We start from the raw sequence: 20,000 nt of genomic DNA, 5'->3' as shown, positions 1-20,000 counted from the left end.
AGGTACACACTGATATGCATGTCCATAGAAACCTACTCCTCCCTCTGTTAGCACCTATTTAAAGGCGACTTTGTGTGTGTGTGTGTGTGTGTGTGTGTGTGTGTGTGTCTGTCTTCAGTTACTGCAGGTTTTCCAGAAGCACAAAGACCTTATTAGACGGCCGACCGTGAGCAAAGCGCTCCAGCCAGAGAGAGAGATCCTACTCACACGACTGCTTGACTACTGCAAAGGTTAGGGAACACACACACACACACACCACACACACACAGACACACAAAAACACTATTGTACTCACTATTGTAAAATATAGACATACACTCCTGGTCTTCCTCAATGATGTCATAGAAGAGTATTTCTGTGCAGGGCAACGCACTGACTTTGAGAGCCGTTGCCATGGTACTCCAGGAGAGAAGAGTGGGCCTTTGGCAGGCCGCAACCTCCCTGAAGTAGTCAACAACATAGTGTGGGTGAGACAGCTAGTCATCAAGGTAAAACATACAGTATGCCCCAACACACTAGGAATCAATTTAACCTATGACTTAAGAGAGAGAGAGGGATTTGTGGAGAAGCGCAGCAGACTGTGTGTGTGTGTGTGTGTGTGTGTGTGTGTGTGTGTGTGTGTGTGTGTGTGTGTGTTGGGGGGGTGTGTTTAGGTAGATGATTCTCTAAAGATGGCAGAGGCGCTGTTGTCAGACCTGCCAGGATTTCGTTCATTTGCGCGTTTCTGTGATGAGCTGCGGGAGCAGCTAAGGGCGTATGAGCAGGAGCAGTTTGAGGATTGGTCACGAGAACTGCTGTCCAGCCTCACTGATCCCAAATCAGGAATCAGGTTCATACATACACCATGCACACACACACACACACACCCACACCCCCATCCATCCATCCACCCACCTGCCTATATACACTCATGTGCTGCTGTGGGTGTGTTAAAGGGCAGTGGTAGCTCAGTGCTTAAGGTTAAGTTGTGCTCAGTCAGAATTCTAAGCCACTTTGGATAAAAGTGTCAGCTAAATGCTATAAATGTAAATCTGTATGCATATTGATCATTATATGTTGCTCTGAGTGTGTTTGCATTCACTTCTATACGTTGTGTGTGTGTAGTCTGCAGGCGAGCGACCGTGTGATGGAGCTGGACCACGTGGATGGGACGCTGAAGGTCCATTACTCCGAGCGGCTGCTGAGTCTGCTCAGGGAGGTGAGGCAGCTCTCTGTTCTCGGCCTCGCCATCCCTGCCAAGATCCAGCAGGCTGCCAGCACCGCAGACAAGTTCTACAAGCAGGCTGTCGTACTCAAACAGGTGAGAAATAAATCACACAGACACAAGCGCACACGCGCACGTACGTCCTCGGAAACACCCTAACAACTGAATATCATAATAAAACTGAAGACAAAAATGGGTCAAGTTGTTGTAGTGTACACCGGCCTTAACATTCATGTCAGCCATTTGGTGGTGGCGTTATTATTATTATTAGTAAACTCTGGTATATGAGTCTACACATACGTCTGCATGCGTCTGTTGCTGTGTTTGCACCACAGGTGGCTTATTTCTACAACACTATAGACCAGCAGATGATCCCGGCCCAGAGACCCATGATGTTGAACTATGCCCTGGCCTTTGAGCAGGTCATTAAGGTACTGCTGCATCCTCTCTGCCACACACTGGGCAGTGTTCCTCACTCACGTATAGAAATTGCGGAATTGGCTCCAACGCAGTTTTAGTTGATTTAAAATTGATTTTTAGTTTCAGATTTGGTCAAGGTAAAATACCCAGATATGTAGCCATATTTACATGTAGTCATTTACAGGATATGCAGTCATTGGAGCCTGAAGATTCTGTTCTCATTATAACTGGAAAATGCCTCTATTTTAGGATTAATGTGCATCTACCCTGAAAACTAACACACGTTTATTTTTATTTTGCTGGTTTACATGGCACAGATTTAGTTGTTACTTAAATTAAACTGGTTTTCAAATAATTTTTTCCTTTGATTGTTTTGTATCTTATCTCCGGTTTACTGCTTCGTCTCACAGCATCTTTCTTACACTTTCACAAAGTGTTAAATAAAGAGACTTGTTTCCATTGATGGTGTTAATAAAGTATGAAGGACATTTCTTCAGGTTACTGATGCAGCTTCTTTAGTTTTATCTTGTCAGGTTTGTTGGCAGTATTCCTCCAGCTGCTTGCTGTAGCTTTAACGCGTTCCACAGTTACCACTGAGGAGCTCTAAATATTGCAGTCAGGATCCATAAGCCTTGCATTCATTAATAATCATTTAAAACATTGACTACATCATGGATAGCATTACACGTGTTAAGGGATTTCATTGCTCAGTAGTAGGCAATGATATTAAAGTTATTGATTAATTATTAATAGAAGTACGTAATTCAGCTTTTAAAGTAGAAAATACAGAATGCCCTTTTCCCCTCCTATCAAAGCATTATTGCAGAATTTGATTTTGACTCATGAAATGAAAATAAAAAGTGAAATGAGCAATCACCACTGAGGTCAGCTGTATAACAGTAGTGTTGAAGCTCATAGTTAGATATGGAACTCTTCAGTGTTGTGCGATTAACGATCATGTGTTTCAGCAGAGTCATTCAGAAGGGCATGGTGGCAACAGGAGGCTCCAGATAACGTGGGAGAAGCCCAGAGAGCTGGAGCTCTACATCAGCAGGCTGCAGAACGCCGCCGAGAGGCTCTCCACTGAGAACAGGAAGCTTCGCAAGTGGCACTCTGACTTCACTGACAAGGTGATGACCTCTGACCTTTACACCCTGACCGCTCTGTCAACTGTTCCCCAGACAGGAATTACCCCAACATCTCCAGGCCTAGACCTCAATTTAGTGGTGGACATGAATATTGTACAATTAATTTATAATTTAGGCCCACAGAGTAATCTTTTTTTGTGCGTGTGTGTGTGTTTATCATTAACTTGTACAATTTGCCTCAACTGTTTCAGCAAAAAATAGTGTGTCTCTCGCTCTCTGTGTGTGTGTGTGTGTTCACTGCAGGTGGGGGTGCTAATGGGGGTTGATCTACTACGGCAGCAGCAGCGTTGGAAGGATGGACTGCAGGAGCTCAGAACCGGCTTCGCCACCCTCGAGGCCCAGGTAATGAACTCTCATAGTCATTCGGAAACCCTGCCACAAACCCTCACCAAGCACCGAGGTCTGCTGCTCGGATTATGACTTTATTTCTCTCCATTAATCAAAGCCATAAATGACACCTTATTAATAACTAATGTCTCATATTTATGTTTTACAATAAACTGCTCAGGATTGAAGTATGTTAATGATAGATCAATGTGTAGGTAAATGTGTGTGTGTGTGTGTGTGTGTGTGTGTGTGTGTGTGTGTGTGTGTGTGTGTGTGTGTGTGTTTTCAGGGGATCCGTGTAAGTGATATGCGTGCATGGCGGCAGCACTGGAACCATCAGCTGTATAAAGCTCTGGAGCATCAGTACCAGGTGGGCCTGGAGGCCCTCAACAAAAACCTGCCTGAAATACACACACACCTCATCTTCAAGTGAGTCCCCGAATACACACACACACACACACCTCATATTTAAGTGAGTAACTGAAACACACACACACACACACATCATCTTCAATTGAGTAACCGAAACACACACACACCTCATCTTCAAGTGAGTCCCTGAAATACGCATAGACCACATCTTAAAATAAGTCCCCAAAACATACATATATCATCTTCTGGTCCCCAAAATGCACATACACCTCATCTTCGAGTCTCCCAAAATACAGTTGACTACATCTTCAAGTAAGTCCCCAAAATACAAATAGACCCCCATCTTTGAGTCTCCAAAACTGCACATATGCCTCAGTTAACTTTTCTTCATGCTTTAGTTGAAGTTTTCATCCAAATGGACATTTCATTGGAAGCTTTGCTAGAATGGAGTGTGTGTTACTACGTGCTGGATGTGTGTTGTGCGCAGGCAGGGCCGCCTGCAGTTCCGTCCAGCCTTTGAGGAGGTCAGGGCCAAATACTATCGGGAGATGAAGCGCTTCATCAGCATCCCCAACCAGTTCAAGGGCGTGAGCGAGCCAGGCGAGGAGCCGATCTTCAGTGCCATGATCGAGCGCAACGCCAGCAGCTTCCTCTCTGTGTACAGCAAAGCCGAGCAGCTCTTCGGCAGGCTGCTCCGCGTACAGGACACGTTCCGGGTGAGCGGGGGCCTGGGGGCGTTAAATAGTATGGAGAGGTGGATAGCAATTAAATAGTAGCTATGACATTGAGTTTAAGGGAGAGAGAAAAGAGGACATGTCTCACCTTTACTCCACCGCTCTACTTCACTTCCTCTCCTTCGACCTCTGTCCCCTTCCTGTGTTCTCCAGTGTCTCTGGGGACATCCCTTTCTGAAGCTGTGCTACCAACCCTAACACGTTTCACAATGAAGTTTGACAGCTCAGAACTAAAGACCAATTATTGCTCTTTCACTGTTGCAAATTCTATAAAATTATTAAAGAGAAGGAAGACCTCAACACACAGCTAAAGCAGCGGACATTTGTCTGCCTCCAGCTGTAATAAGCACTGACACTAGACACTAGAGCTCTTAATTTGATCCTTTTAACAGGATCAGAATTGTAACTGTGATAAATATTATTGTTAGAAGGTATCACAGTAGTTTTAGGTCATATTGTCTGGCTCTAAAACTTGTAGTTGTGCTATGGAGTGGGAATTTTAGTTTGTTGTTTTTTTTTTTGTCTTCAGTGCCTGTAGTCTCTGCTCTGATTTGATTGGATTTCATTTGCCTGTATTGAATTGTGATGAGGTGACCTCTAACTCTTGGAGTTTTAGGTCATTTTGTCTGGCCCTAAAACTTGTAGTTGTGCTATGGAGTGGGAATTTTAGTTTGTTTTTTTTTTTTTGTCTTCAGTGCATGTAGTCTCTGCTCTGATTTGATTGGATTTTTTTTTGCCTGTATTGAATTGTGATGAGGTGACCTCTAACTCTCGGAGTTCCCCGTGAGTGCGTCATTCAATCTATAAGTGCTGTGTTTGATTGTGAGAGTGCTATTGGGGAGAACTGCGGGTGCCGTCCCTTGTGTGTGTCTGTATGTTTACGTTCGTCTGCGAGTCCCTAGTGTGTGCATATGCACTCCCGTGCATGTGTGCGTGTGTGTGTGTGTGTGTGTGTGTGTGTGTGTGTGTGTGTGTGTGTGTGTGTGAGTGCGTGCGTGCGCGCACGTGTGTGTGTAGACGTGTAGACATATCGATGTGTGTACATAGTCTACTGTCTCCTGAGCTATCCTCATATGTGGGGGTGTGTGCATGTGTGTAGAGCTCACTAAAGTCAGTCCTTTCGGTTCTGCTTTTCATCTTCAAATGTACTTTGGTTTTCAGAGTCTGTGTTGTGGTTGAATGTATAAAGATCCTTTTCTCTTTCTGTCTTTAGTCTGAAATTTCCACTGCCACTTTCTCAAACATTTTGCTACTTTGTTTGCTCCACTGAGCACTTGAACCACATCAGTCACTGATGTATCAGCAAAGCATGGTTCATCTTGGCATGGTTCATGGTCCCATAGTTCCCTTCATGGTCTTTGCAGACTTTCCCTGCTCATGATCTGTGCAATGGTGTGGCGCACACTGATTGACTGCTGCCCCCTGTCTTCTGCGCGAATATGTGTGAAGGGGCAGCGCTTGCAGGTTGGACTGCCCCACACTCCCACAACCCATCAACGATTTTGTGTATTCATCTGCACTCATGGTTCTAGAGTGAGGTCCCTAGACTGCCACATATATGCCTGTCAAAACTGGTACTGCAACGATTGGAAGTGTTGGGTGTCAGGCTGTAGACCTGCTATGGGAGTCGGGCATGCTGTGGGGGTCAGGCGTGGTGTACGATCTTCTTTTGCTGTTGTTTAGACACTAGAGTTGAGAGATTGAAAACATCATTCAGACAGTGCGACTTCTAACATGATCCAGATAATTGTCTCAAGTATAGGAAAATGTAATTACATTAATTAAAGTTCAGTGTTAATCAGTCTTAATTAAATATGTGTGTTTGTGTGTGTGTGTGTGTGTGTGTGTGTGTGTGTAGGAGTGGGTGGTCTTAGGACAGTTGGATATGGAAGCTCTAGTAGAAAGGCACCTGCACAGTGTACAGGACTGGGAGAAAAACTTCAGAGCCCTCAAAGCAAAGGGGAAAGAGTCTGAACGCCTCCCCAGGTAAACACCCCACACACACATGCACCACCATTTTGGTGCTGTAGTAATTTCTTTGAGTGAGTGTGCGTGTGTGTGTGTGTTTTGTGTGCATGCACGCGCATGCGTGCTGTGTGTGTTTACATGCCTGTAGTATGGAGAAAGTGGACTGTGTCACAGTGAACTGTGAGCCAGTGAGGGCTGTGATTGATGATCTAATCCAGAAGCTCTTTGACACACTGTTGTCGTCTCTGCGAAAATCCATCCAGGGTGAGAAACATGGAACGTCCAAAACACTCCACACAGTCACATCACTTAACCCAAACACACCACACTCTCACATTACTTAACCCAAAACACTACACACACTCATTTTGACACAGCAGCATGTCAGTGAGCAAACTTTAGCACATGCAGAATACAATGCTGCCATCTACTGGATATAGTTTCCATTGCGTACAGTGAATGAGGTGTGAACCAGATTGCTAAGATGTGTGGCTTTGTCTTTAGGTCACATCCAGGCCATAGACTCATTTGTTACTAGTGCACTGGAGATGTTATCTATCCGACCAGAAAGTATAGAAGAGATTGGTGATGCCAATGCCAGACACAGTCAACTACAGGCCAAGAAACCTGAGGTATGTGGTAGCTCAGTGGTACTTGCCTAGTAGTAATCAGAAGGTTGCCAGTTCAACTCCCACCACTGCCAACTTGCCACTTTTGGGTCCTTGAGCAAGACTCTTAACCCACAATTGCTTGAATTCAGTCATAATTGTAAGTGGCTTTGGATAAAACTGTCAGCTAAAATGGCATAAGTGTAAATGTTCAGTGTTACTATAGTGGTAACGCTATTGTAATTATTTGTTCATTGTTATTGCAGTAGTTACGCTACTGTAATGATGTGTTCAGTGTTACCACAGTAGAAATGCTACTGTAGTTATGTGTTCATTGTTACTGCAGTAGTAACGCTACTGTAATGATGTGTTCAGTGTGACTACAGTAGTAACACTACTGTAATGATGTGTTTAGTGTTACTGCAGTAGTAACGCTACTGTAATGTGTTCAGTGTTACTACAGTTGTGGGGCTGCTCTAAGGAGTCCACTGTGTTGGTGTACTGCTGTACTGGTGTGTGCAGGTTCTTCCTCAGTTCCAGCAGGCTGAGGAGAAGAACAGGTTGCTGCGTTCAGTGGCAGGAGGCGGTGTAGATTCCATCAGCTCCCTCAGAGCCAAGTGGGACAAGTTTGAGCTCATAATGGAGAGCCACCAGCTCATGATCAAAGAACAAGTACACACACACCCATACACACACACACACATACACACAAGCAGATGTGTAAGTTCAGTTTCAAAACTCTAGTCCTGTCATGATTTTGTTTCAACAGTTGAACAGTCTGCCAGCAGGTTTGGGCTACTGGTCAGATGGAATTGGTTGGATCTCGGAAGGGAGTTTTGACTTCTAAACCTGAACATCTGCAGAAACAGTCGACCCCCCCACCTCGTCCCTACTGTTATAGGGCATATGGGTCTTCTCCCCTCTTCACACTGTTCCTCCTCCTCCAGGTGGGGGTGATGAAGGGGAGTGTAGCTTCCCGCGTGCAGGTGTACCTGCAGGAGCTGCAGAAGTTTGCCACTCGATGGGAGCAGCTCAGACCCAGCCATGACATCATTGAGTCAGGTGACCAGCAGGCCCTGCAGCGGGCTGTGGAGAGCGTCCACGAGAAGAGAGCCGAGTTTGAAGAGCTTGAGTGCAAACGCAAAAAGCTCATGTACGCGCACACACCTACACGCACACCCACCCATACACACACACTCACACACACACACCTACACGCACACCCACCCATACACACACACTCACACACACACACCTACACGCACACCCACCCATACACACACACACACTCACACACACACACCTACACGCACACCCACCCATACACACACACACACACACACACACACACACGCACACACACACTCACACACACACACACTCACACACACACACATACTCCTACCCACACACACCCCCACACAGCCGCCCACACCTTGTCACAGAGCCAATACACCCCTGTATTCACACACGCAGTCTCACACAGGGATAGCGCTCCAGTTTTGGACAAATGTTTTGCTACCAGTGTGGCGGTTAGTAAGATTTCAGCTAGGTTTGAAATCTTTCCCCATTACAAAAATAGTGCACTATATTTTACTGCAGACTGCTCTGTAGTGCTCTTATGTTAGCATGGTATTCTTATGTAGACTTCATGTTAACATGGTATTCTCATGTAAACTTCATGTATAGTTCAATATGAAAGATGCACAATACCCTGGAAATTGTAGTGTATGGATGACGTGTGTTATGTTTTCTAGTGTGTACCTTAATGCAATGCAAAGATGTTAAAACATAAGAGTTGTCTTATTTCAAGCCATGCAAAGATGGCAACAGATGGCAATTTTGTGCGCAAAAGTAAAGAGGCAGGAGTGGAATAATATAAGATGAAGACATATAAGGCTGTTATTTTTCAATTTTTGGGGGCATAAGTGATGCTATTTTTGTCAGTTTATCTGTGATGTCATCGTCGCTAGCTAGCTACCGCGTTTGTTTTGGTTAAACTTAAGGGTTGCTTCAGTCAGCTGAAGCTTTTTTTTTTGTCAAAACTGTAGCTTGAATGTGAATGTGTAGGTTGCTGTCATAATGTAATATTCGAAAGTATTCGAAACTGCTGTCGTGTCTCACAGTGCCAGGTCCCTGTAGAGCAAACTACATAGGTTCTTCTATGTACAAACACATATCCACATAAAATATAGGGAGCAGTGACTGTGTAAGTGAATAAGTGAATTGTTTCGCATTGCTAATGTATGTGGATATGTGTTTGTTGGATGGCAGTGTGTGTCAGAGAATGTTAACTGCTGTTTGTGTGTTTTCTGCGTGTGTGTATATTGCTTGTGTGCTTTCTGTGTATGTATGTGTGTGTGTGCATGCATGTATGATTGTGTACGTGTGTGTACGTGTGTATGTTTCATAGGGAGGACTGTGAGCACTTTGAGCTGGACATTCCAGACATGTCTCTGGCATATGACACACTGCGGGACCTGCAGGAGTGCTCGGACATGTGGGCATTTTATGAGCAGTTTCAGCAGGGCCTGGAGCACAGCGCACAGCAGGACTGGATAACATTCAGGTCAGCACATGCACACGCGCCCACACACACACACACACACACACACACACACACACACACACACACACACAGTTCCAGAGTCATGCATAGATAGTTAAAAATTCTTACATTACAGAAGGAAAAAAGTGGGAAAAACAATGTAGTGCTGACTACACTGTAGTGCTGACTACACTGTAGTGCTGACTACACTGTAGTGATGACTACACTGTAGTGCTGACTACACTGTAGTGATGACTACACTGTAGTGCTGACTACACTGTAGTGCTGACTACACTAGTGATGACTACACTGTAGTGATGACTACACTGTAGTGCTGACTACACTGTAGTGATGACTACACTGTAGTGATGACTACACTGTAGTGCAGACTACACTGTAGTGATGACTACACTGTAGTGATGACTACACTGTTGTGATGACTACACTGTAGTGCTGACTGGGAGGGAGTGATGACTAGAATGTAGGACCAACTGTTGCATACAGGGTTGTTTTACATGTCTGTTCTTTAGAAACAAACAGTGAGAACAACTTATTCAACCGAATCATAAAATCACTGTACAGACATGTTTTACAGGGGCTTTAAATGTACTCCTCAGGGCGTAAATGTCCTCCCTTGTTTTCTGTGCCCTTAATAGTTCTTAAAACCTCCTAGAGCAACATAGAATTATGTACAAATAAATAGGTGTACATGGTATTTTGTCCAAAAGATACATTTTTATTACAATGAGCGAAAACTGACTAACATCTGTTTGAACAAGAGTACTGCACATAAAAGGGAGTTTAAGTGTTGCAAATGTCTTGTACTTGTTACTGTTGCATGTACGTTTTCAGCAGAGGAAAAGAAAACTGGTTTTCTTTGGCCTTAGAATCTTAAGATGGTGTTTAGTTTTAAGTTTACTTTGTATTTTTACAATTAGAGACTAAGAAGATTTAGAGGATTAAGAAGTCCAGTTAATCTTCCAGAATCGCTGACCCATTACTATGATGAGAAAAGCCATTTTTGGACACAAAGCAGACAGCAGCTGGAGGTTTCACACAACACTAGAATAAATGCGTTAGCCATCATTTACAGAATGTGCACGGTTGTTTGTTCTTCTCTGCAGGAGCAAGACATATGAGTTTGAGGAGTTTCTGTTCACATGGCATGAGCGCCTACGGAAGGTGGAGGCGCACACGACCATGTCTGTCATGCTGCAGAAGGAGGTGGACAAATACAAGGTGGAGGTCCTTCTGAGGCGCCTGTTTCTTTGCGACACTGGTTGCTAAAGAGCAACCGTTAGAGCTGCAGTTATAGGTAGACAGTTCACAATAGAGCTTAAGTATGCAGGTAAGGACCGAGCTATGGTCAGGGGTAGAAAGAGGTCACAATAGAGCTTAAGTATACAGGTAAGGACCGAGCTATGGTCAGGGGTAGACAGAGTTCACAATAGAGCTTAAGTATACAGGTAAGGACCGAGCTATGGTCAGGGGTAGACAGAGTTCACAATAGAGCTTAAGTATACAGGTAAGGACCGAGCTATGGTCAGGGGTAGACAGAGTTCACACTAGAGCGTATGTATACAGGTAAGGACCGAGCTATGGTCAGGGGTAGACAGAGTTCACAATAGAGCTTAAGTATGCAGGTAAGGACCGAGCTATGGTCAGGGGTAGAAAGAGTTCACACTAGAGCATATATATACAGGTAAGGACCAAGCTATGGTCAGGGGTAGACAGAGTTCACACTAGAGCGTATGTATACAGGTAAGGACCGAGCTATGGTCAGGGGTAGACAGAGTTCACAATAGAGCTTAAGTATGCAGGTAAGGACCGAGCTATGGTCAGGGGTAGACAGAGTTCACAATAGAGCTTAAGTATACAGGTAAGGACCGAGCTATGGTCAGGAGTAGACAGAGTTCACAATAGAGCGTATATATACAGGTAAGGACCGAGCTATGGTCAGGGGTAGACAGAGTTCACAATAGAGCTTAAGTATACAGGTAAGGACCGAGCTATGGTCAGGGGTAGAAAGAGTTCACAATAGAGCGTATATATACAGGTAAGGACCGAGCTATGGTCAGGGGTAGACAGTTCACAACAGAGCTTAAGTATACAGGTAAGGACCGAGCTATGGTCAGGGGTAGAAAGAGTTCACAATAGAGCGTATATATACAGGTAAGGACCGAGCTATGGTCAGGGGTAGACAGTTCACAACAGAGCTTAAGTATACAGGTAAGGACCGAGCTATGGTCAGGGGTAGAAAGAGTTCACAATAGAGCTTAAGTATACAGGTAAGGACCGAGCTATGGTCAGGGGTAGACAGAGTTCACAATAGAGCTTAAGTATACAGGTAAGGACCGAGCTATGGTCAGGGGTAGACAGAGTTCACAATAGAGCTTAAGTATACAGGTAAGGACCGAGCTATGGTCAGGGGTAGACAGAGTTCACAATAGAGCGCATGTATACAGTCGCTACACAGTTACTGACAGAGCTACAGTTAGAGGTAGACAGACAAAGTTAGAGTTGGATGTGTAATCTTTTGCGTGTAAAGCTTTTGCATGTAAATCTTTTCAAAGCATACTGAATCTCTGTGACCTTACTGCTATAGTACAATTCAGGTTTCGGTTTTCAGAGCTGAACTTGAGCTGGGTATCCATTTCTCATTGGTTCCACTAATACTTTTGGTTATTGTAGGACATTTGTCATATATTTGAAAACTTGTTGCCTTTAGTTCTACAAATAATGAAACAATACTCTCTCCAATTACCTGCTATGGTTTATAAGACTGGATATACAAATTTTGTGTGTGTGTGTGTGTTTGTGTGAGCAGGGCCTGGTCCCTGTACTGAAGTATGTGCGGGGTGAGCATCTGTCTCAGGATCACTGGTTGGATCTGTTCCGCATGCTTGGGCTGCCCAGAGGAACCACACTGGAGAAACTTCTGTTCAGAGACCTACTGAACGTTACACACACCATCGTAGACAAGGCCCTGGAGCTGAAGGTACACACACACACACACACACACACACACAAACACACACACACACACACACACACACGCATGCACGCGCACACACACACACACAAACATGCACGCACGCACACACTTACTCACACGCCCACTTTAATTGAAAAGTACCCCTTTAATTGCTAACTGCTGTATTAGAAGCACCTGCTGGGTTAAGCATGCCCCCCAGCATCAGAACAGTGGTCATAAACTGACCATTGATGAAGGGTTAGGCGATGGCTATATGCAAATTAAAACAGATGGCCTGTAATCTGTAACTGAACATCTACAAAGTGTTTCTAATTGTTTCTAAGTGTTTCTAATAAAGTGGGCACATCATGTAGTTGGCAGAAATCGAGCATTTTAGTGCAGATAATTGATATGCTTGGCAACTTGCTGACACTAACCACACATTGTACATGTGAGTTATTTCTGGGTAACAGTGAGATCACTGGCATAAGGCAGGGGCACACGGGGCACACCCCTAGCTGAGGAAGGGGATTGTATACACGTGCCCTCGCAGTGTGTGACTGCACACATCCATGCGTAGGACCTGAACAGCCGTGCGCATGCGGAGGTGAGCATCCGCGAGGCTCTGCGAGAATTGGAGCTGTGGGGGGCAGGGGTCAGCTTCTCCCTGAGCGAGTACAGGGATAGCGCCGGTGACCCCGTGAGCCTCATCCGCGACTGGAGGGACGTGGTCACCCAGGTAGGGGACAACCGCTGCCTGCTTCAGTCCCTGAAGGACTCGCCCTACTACCAGCGCTTCCAAGACAAGCTCGCACTGTGGGAGGGCCGGCTGGCCGACCTCGACGAGTACCTGCACAGCCTCAACACCATCCAAAGGAAGTGGGTCTACCTCCAGCCCATATTTGGCCGCGGGGCGTTGCCGCGGGAGCAGGCCCGCTTTCAGAGAGTGGACGAGGACTTCAGGTCAGTTGGCCAAAAGAGTGCGATTGTATGTGTGTGTGTGTGTGTGTGTGTTTTGTGTGTGTGTTCCAAAGAATGAAATGATTCAAGGAGGCTGCTGGGGGAGTAGTCGTGGTTGTTGGTCATTGGTCGGTCCGCTGCCGGCAAGAACAATCCTTGCGCCCATCATTCAACCACAACACAGCTAGCGGTTCACTGTCAGTTTTCAGTCAATCAGTACTCTATATTTTAGTTCTATAGACCAATCAAAGTAAGGTAAGATCTACATCTTCCAGAAGATATTTGAGTATTGCATCACATCAGATGCTCTAGCAGCTTGCTGACAGATTAAAAGTTTTATTTTGTTTTTCATTTGCTGCTATATTCAGTTCTTCAGTTTAGTTGAGATGATTATTGGCTTATTCCAGCCAGTGACACAGACGTACTGAAACAAGTGCCGACAACTGCAGCAGCACTGATTAGCCAGCCAGCTGCAACCAGCAATGCCACAGAGTGCGTACACTTGGCTTGTCAGCAGAGGTCTGCTATCTGCAGCTCAGATCGAATTTTTGCTTCTTACCGTTTGAAATAAATGTGCCGCATCGCTCCTAAAGCTCAAGTTGGATTTTAATTTGAATTTTCTGTGGCACCTGAAATGATTTAATGGGAAACGGACAATTTGAATACGATGCCATTAAGGTGGAATGGCAAATTAGAATAGGAAAACAACAGTTTGAAGTAGAAGCTGACTGCAGCCTCGTGCTGCGCTTAGAATTGGTAGCCAAAGAGACATTTGAAAATGTTCCTCTACATATAATTACATAAATAAAGACAAAATGATTGTCGCATTCATTTTATGTTAGTAATGGCAAGTTTTATAAAGCACTGGGTAACTGTAGTGTGTCCATGAATATTATGCCTGTTCTTTATTTTTTGTTAGTACTGTTTTGGTTTTTTTTGTTTGCCTCAATCACATGTTTTTCTTCCCTGTAGTTTAATAACATGTGCACTTAAAATCACTAAAATTCTTGGCTGGTGAGGAGGTCACCTTCAGGTGTTTTCTGAAGTGTTACCTTTTTCACTCAAGTTTTCATGCCTGGTGATTTGTGTATGCCTGTGCGTGTGATTTGCGTGTGTAGGGCTATTATGTCTGACGTGCAGAGAGACAGTAGGGTGATCTCGCTAACAGCCCGAGCAGGGATGAGGAGCTCTTTAGTCACCCTACAGGACCAGCTGCAGCGCTGCCAGAAATCCCTCAATGACTTCCTGGAGGTGCCGTCTCACACAGCCCTGGAATACCTCCAGTGCCGCTCTGCACAACACAGCAGGTTTCAGTGACCACCGTGTGTGACCCCTGTGTGACCCCCGCAGGAGAAGCGGTCTGCGTTTCCACGATTCTACTTCATCGGTGATGACGACCTGCTGGAGATCCTGGGCCAGGCCACCAACCCCACTGTCATCCAGACCCATCTGAAGAAGCTCTTTGCGGGTGACACATGATAATATATGTGCACATACGCTCATACACAGACACACACACACACACACACACACACACACGGCAGTGTGGAGATAATGTTTGTAACTTCTTCATATATGCACACGTGTGTGTGTTCAAAGTTCAAAGAGGCTTTATTGTTTGCGTGCGTGCATGATTGCGTGATTGTATGTGTTTGTGTGTGTGTGTATGTGCGTGTGTGCGTGCGTGTGTGTGTGTGTGTGAAGGTATCCACAGTGTGGACTTTGATTTGAGCTGCAGTAGAATTATAGCTATGAGGTCACTGGAGGGAGAGGTGGTGCCTTTGAGAAACACCATCACCATTAACAATGATGTGGAGGTCTGTCACACAGAACACTCGACAACCCCCACAGAACAACATATACATCACACTCAAACCCCCACAGAACAACATATACATCACACTCAAACCCCCACAGAACAACATATACATCACACTCAAACCCCCACAGAACAACATATACATCACACTCAAACCCCCACACAGAACACCATATACATCACACTCAAACCCCCACACAGAACACCATATACATCACACTCAAACCCCCACACAGAACAACATATACATCACACTCAAACCCCCACACAGAACACCATATACATCACACTCAACCCCCCACACAGAACACCATATACATCACACTCAAACCCCCACACAGAACACCATATACATCACACTCAAACCCCCACACAGAACACCATATACATCACACTCAAACCCCCACAGAACAACATATACATCACACTCAAACCCCCACAGAACACCATATACATCACACTCAAACCCCCACAGAACACCATATACATCACACTCAAACCCCCACAGAACACCATATATATCACACTCAAACCCCCACACAGAACACCATATACATCACACTCAAATCCCCACACAGAACACCATATACATCACACTCAAATCCCCACACAGAACACCATATACATCACACTCAAACCCCCACAGAACACCATATACATCACACTCAAACCCCCACAGAACACCATATACATCACACTCAAACCCCCACACAGAACACCATATACATCACACTCAAACCCCCACACAGAACACCATATACATCACACTCAAACCCCCACAGAACACCATATACATCACACTCAAACCCCCACACAGAACACCATATACATCACACTCAAACCCCCACACAGAACACCATATACATCACACTCAAACCCTCACACAGAACACCATATACATCACACTCAAACCCCCACAGAACACCATATACATCACACTCAAACCCCCACAGAACACCATATACATCACACTCAAACCCCCACAGAACACCATATACATCACACTCAAACCCCCACAGAACACCATATACATCACACTCAAACCCCCACACAGAACACCATATACATCACACTCAAATCCCCACACAGAACACCATATACATCACACTCAAACCCCCACAGAACACCCTATACATCACACTCAAACCCCCACACAGAACACCATATACATCACACTCAAACCCCCACACAGAACACCATATACATCACACTTAAACCCCCCCACAGAACACCATATACATCACACTCAAACCCCCACAGAACACCATATACATCACACTCAAACCCCCACAGAACAACGTATACATCACACTCAAACCCCCACAGAACAACGTATACATCACACTCAAACCCCCACAGAACACCGTATACATCACACTCAAACCCCCACAGAACACCGTATACATCACACTCAAACCCCCACAGAACACCATATACATCACACTCAAACCCCCACAGAACAACGTATACATCACACTCAAACCCCCACACAGGACAACTTATACATCACACTCAAACCCCCACACAGAACACCATATACATCACACTCAAACCCCCACACAGAACAACTTATACATCACACTCAAACCCCCACACAGAACACCATATACATCACACTCAAACCCCCACACAGAACACCGTATACATCACACTCAAACCCCCACAGAACAACGTATACATCACACTCAAACCCCCACACAGAACACCATATACATCACACTCAAACCCCCACAGAACAACATATACATCACACTCAAACCCCCACAGAACACCATATACATCACACTCAAACCCCCACAGAACACCATATACATCACACTCAAACCCCCACAGAACACCATATACATCACACTCAAACCCCCACACAGAACACCATATACATCACACTCAAATCCCCACACAGAACACCATATACATCACACTCAAACCCCCACAGAACACCATATACATCACACTCAAACCCCCACAGAACACCATATACATCACACTCAAACCCCCACACAGAACACCATATACATCACACTCAAACCCCCACACAGAACACCATATACATCACACTCAAACCCCCACAGAACACCATATACATCACACTCAAACCCCCACACAGAACACCATATACATCACACTCAAACCCCCACACAGAACACCAAATACATCACACTCAAACCCCCACAGAACACCATATACATCACACTCAAACCCCCACAGAACACCATATACATCACACTCAAACCCCCACACAGAACACCATATACATCACACTCAAATCCCCACACAGAACACCATATACATCACACTCAAACCCCCACAGAACACCATATACATCACACTCAAACCCCCACACAGAACACCATATACATCACACTTAAACCCCCCCACAGAACACCATATACATCACACTCAAACCCCCACAGAACACCATATACATCACACTCAAACCCCCACAGAACAACGTATACATCACACTCAAACCCCCCACAGAACAACGTATACATCACACTCAAACCCCCACAGAACACCGTATACATCACACTCAAACCCCCACAGAACACCGTATACATCACACTCAAACCCCCACAGAACACCATATACATCACACTCAAACCCCCACAGAACAACGTATACATCACACTCAAACCCCCACACAGGACAACTTATACATCATACTCAAACCCCCACACAGGACAACTTATACATCACACTCAAACCCCCACACAGGACAACTTATACATCACACTCAAACCCCCACACAGAACAACTTATACATCACACTCAAACCCCCACACAGAACAACTTATACATCACACTCAAACCCCCACACAGAACAACTTATACATCACACTCAAACCCCCACACAGAACAACTTATACATCACACTCAAACCCCCACAGAACACCATATACATCACCTCCAAACCCCTACACAGAACACCATATACATCACACTCAAACCCCCACACAACAACATACATCACATTCGAACTCCACATGGAACAGCATTAATGTGACACCTGAACCTCGCATGCAACAGCATATACATCACACTCAAACCCCACACATAAAACAGCATGTGTATTTATCACACATTCAAGCTCCTACCAAACTTTCCTATGTATTGCTCTTGTTATGTGTGCATGCACTTGTGTGTGTGTGTGTGTGTGTGTGTGTATGTGTCTGTGTGTGCGCATGTGTGTGTGCTCGTGCGTGCGTGCTTGTTAGGTGTGGCTAAGTGAGCTGTCAAAAGAGATGAAAGAGACACTGAAGTTTCTGCTGTGTGAGTGTGTGAGCTCAGTGAAGCGAGGAGGCGTGGACCCCAACCGCTACCCCTCACAGGTAACACCTGCATATGTCAGTTTCATAGCCCACACCCGAGCCACGCTTACTCGCAATCATCCAGCCTGTGCTTCTTTAGGACATTTCAATTGAGTATAATTCTCATTTTATGTAACTAATATGTATAATGCTCATTTTACTACGTACAGTATATTTGTCATGTATTTGTTGAGTATTTAATGAGTTTCATTTGCACTGGGACCTAGAAAGCAACAAAAAGAATGAAAAGACGAGGGGAAATGTTCTGTGATACTTCAAGTGAATTTCTATGATGCTTTGCTTTCACTGGAGTGTCTGATTTTACTTTACCTTTGCTAGGTGTGTACCTATGGCTCTGGCGTGTTTGCGCGTGTGTGTCTGTGTGCGCGCAGATCCTTTGCTTGGCTGAGCAGATTCAGTTTACAGAGGATGTGGAGAGTGCCATCCGTCAGCAGGACCTCCACCAGCTGGAGCTGGAGCTGATGGCCAAGCTGGATCACTACACCAACACAGACACCAGCACCGACTCTGCGGGTACAGCGGGGGAGTGTGTGCGCATGTGTGCAAGAATGAGTGTCTGTGTGCATGCGTGTGTGCACATATGATGTGGGACAATAAAAGAGCTTTTGTTTACTGGGTGAGCTTTGTTTACAATACGCCATTGCTGAGATAAATCAGAAAACTTTGTCCTAAAAACAGAACATGTGGTTAATGTGCTGACCGACTGCAGTAGCGATGGCTGCTTTCAGTGGTGGACACTGAATGTACATGTATGTGTGTGCGTAGAGTCCGGTGTGCTGCAGTTGAAGCTGAAGACTCTGGTTCTGGATGTGATCCACAACCTGTCGGTGGTGCAGCAGCTGCTGGAGACCCACGCGCACAGCACGGACGACTGGGTGTGGAAGAAGCAGCTTCGCTTTTACATGGACCCTCAACAGCACTGCACCATACACATGGTGGATGCAGCCTTTAACTACACCTACGAGTACCAGGTACACCGACACACACAAGGGCAGTTTCGTTTAAACGTTTTGGAGCTGAAACTCTTAAAGCATCGGGCCTGTGTAAGTAATAATGAAACAATGGAATGACTGAAGGCTGGTCTCTCCTTTTTGGCGACAGGGTAATGCCCCTAAGCTGGTCCACACTCCCCTGACGGACAAGTGCTATCTAACGCTGACTCAGGCCATGAGAATGGGCTTGGGGGGCAACCCGTACGGCCCGGCAGGGACGGGCAAGACCGAGTCCGTCAAAGCTCTGGGGGGGCTGCTCGGCAGACAAGTGCTGGTCTTCAACTGTGACGAGGTGCGTGCGCGCACTCGCGCACACACACACACACACACACACACACACACACACACACGCGCGCGTAGGTGCTGATATTAATTGAAGCCGATGTGTATTTTGTGTGTGCTGTAGGGGATCGATGTGAAGTCCATGGGCCGTATCTTTGTTGGCTTGATGAAGTGTGGCGCATGGGGCTGCTTCGATGAGTTCAATCGCCTGGAGGAGGCTGTGCTGTCTGCTGTGTCTATGCAGATCCAGGCCATCCAGAACTCTCTGAAACACCACACAGCCACCTGTCAGCTGCTGGGGAAAGAGGTTAC

At 45.5% G+C, this 20,000-nt stretch overlaps 1 protein-coding gene across 12 annotated transcripts in view; it reads left to right on the top strand.

The window, feature by feature from the left end:
• The window catches only part of LOC113578736 (cytoplasmic dynein 2 heavy chain 1), a 90,479-nt gene that overhangs the window by 18,234 nt on the left and 52,245 nt on the right, over positions 1-20,000 (top strand). For 9 of the 12 annotated variants that reach the window (XM_035533954.1, XM_035533950.1, XM_035533947.1 and 6 more), the window contains exons 9-35: positions 1-2; positions 119-230; positions 364-488; positions 654-829; positions 1,105-1,300; positions 1,540-1,635; positions 2,593-2,754; positions 3,016-3,114; positions 3,389-3,528; positions 3,959-4,187; positions 6,064-6,191; positions 6,322-6,437; positions 6,678-6,805; positions 7,304-7,453; positions 7,729-7,934; positions 9,195-9,350; positions 10,454-10,568; positions 12,157-12,327; positions 12,884-13,266; positions 14,382-14,514; positions 14,614-14,731; positions 14,968-15,080; positions 18,301-18,414; positions 18,786-18,927; positions 19,180-19,385; positions 19,516-19,698; positions 19,813-19,995. The exon at positions 1-2 is cut by the window's left edge and continues 112 nt beyond it. In XM_035533954.1, the coding sequence (XP_035389847.1) occupies positions 1-2; positions 119-230; positions 364-488; positions 654-829; positions 1,105-1,300; positions 1,540-1,635; positions 2,593-2,754; positions 3,016-3,114; positions 3,389-3,528; positions 3,959-4,187; positions 6,064-6,191; positions 6,322-6,437; positions 6,678-6,805; positions 7,304-7,453; positions 7,729-7,934; positions 9,195-9,350; positions 10,454-10,568; positions 12,157-12,327; positions 12,884-13,266; positions 14,382-14,514; positions 14,614-14,731; positions 14,968-15,080; positions 18,301-18,414; positions 18,786-18,927; positions 19,180-19,385; positions 19,516-19,698; positions 19,813-19,995 (4,082 nt within the window). The remainder of the gene's footprint in view (positions 3-118; positions 231-363; positions 489-653; positions 830-1,104; positions 1,301-1,539; positions 1,636-2,592; positions 2,755-3,015; positions 3,115-3,388; positions 3,529-3,958; positions 4,188-6,063; positions 6,192-6,321; positions 6,438-6,677; positions 6,806-7,303; positions 7,454-7,728; positions 7,935-9,194; positions 9,351-10,453; positions 10,569-12,156; positions 12,328-12,883; positions 13,267-14,381; positions 14,515-14,613; positions 14,732-14,967; positions 15,081-18,300; positions 18,415-18,785; positions 18,928-19,179; positions 19,386-19,515; positions 19,699-19,812; positions 19,996-20,000) is intronic. The other 3 variants (XM_035533948.1, XM_035533946.1, XM_035533956.1) reach the window with 1 other exon arrangement.

The sequence above is a fragment of the Electrophorus electricus genome, chromosome 15 (genome assembly GCF_013358815.1).
Source record: "Electrophorus electricus isolate fEleEle1 chromosome 15, fEleEle1.pri, whole genome shotgun sequence".
Taxonomy (NCBI): Eukaryota; Metazoa; Chordata; class Actinopteri; order Gymnotiformes; family Gymnotidae; genus Electrophorus; species Electrophorus electricus.
Note: the sequence above shows the minus strand (reverse complement) of the source record. Positions and strands in the feature narration are given on the sequence as shown.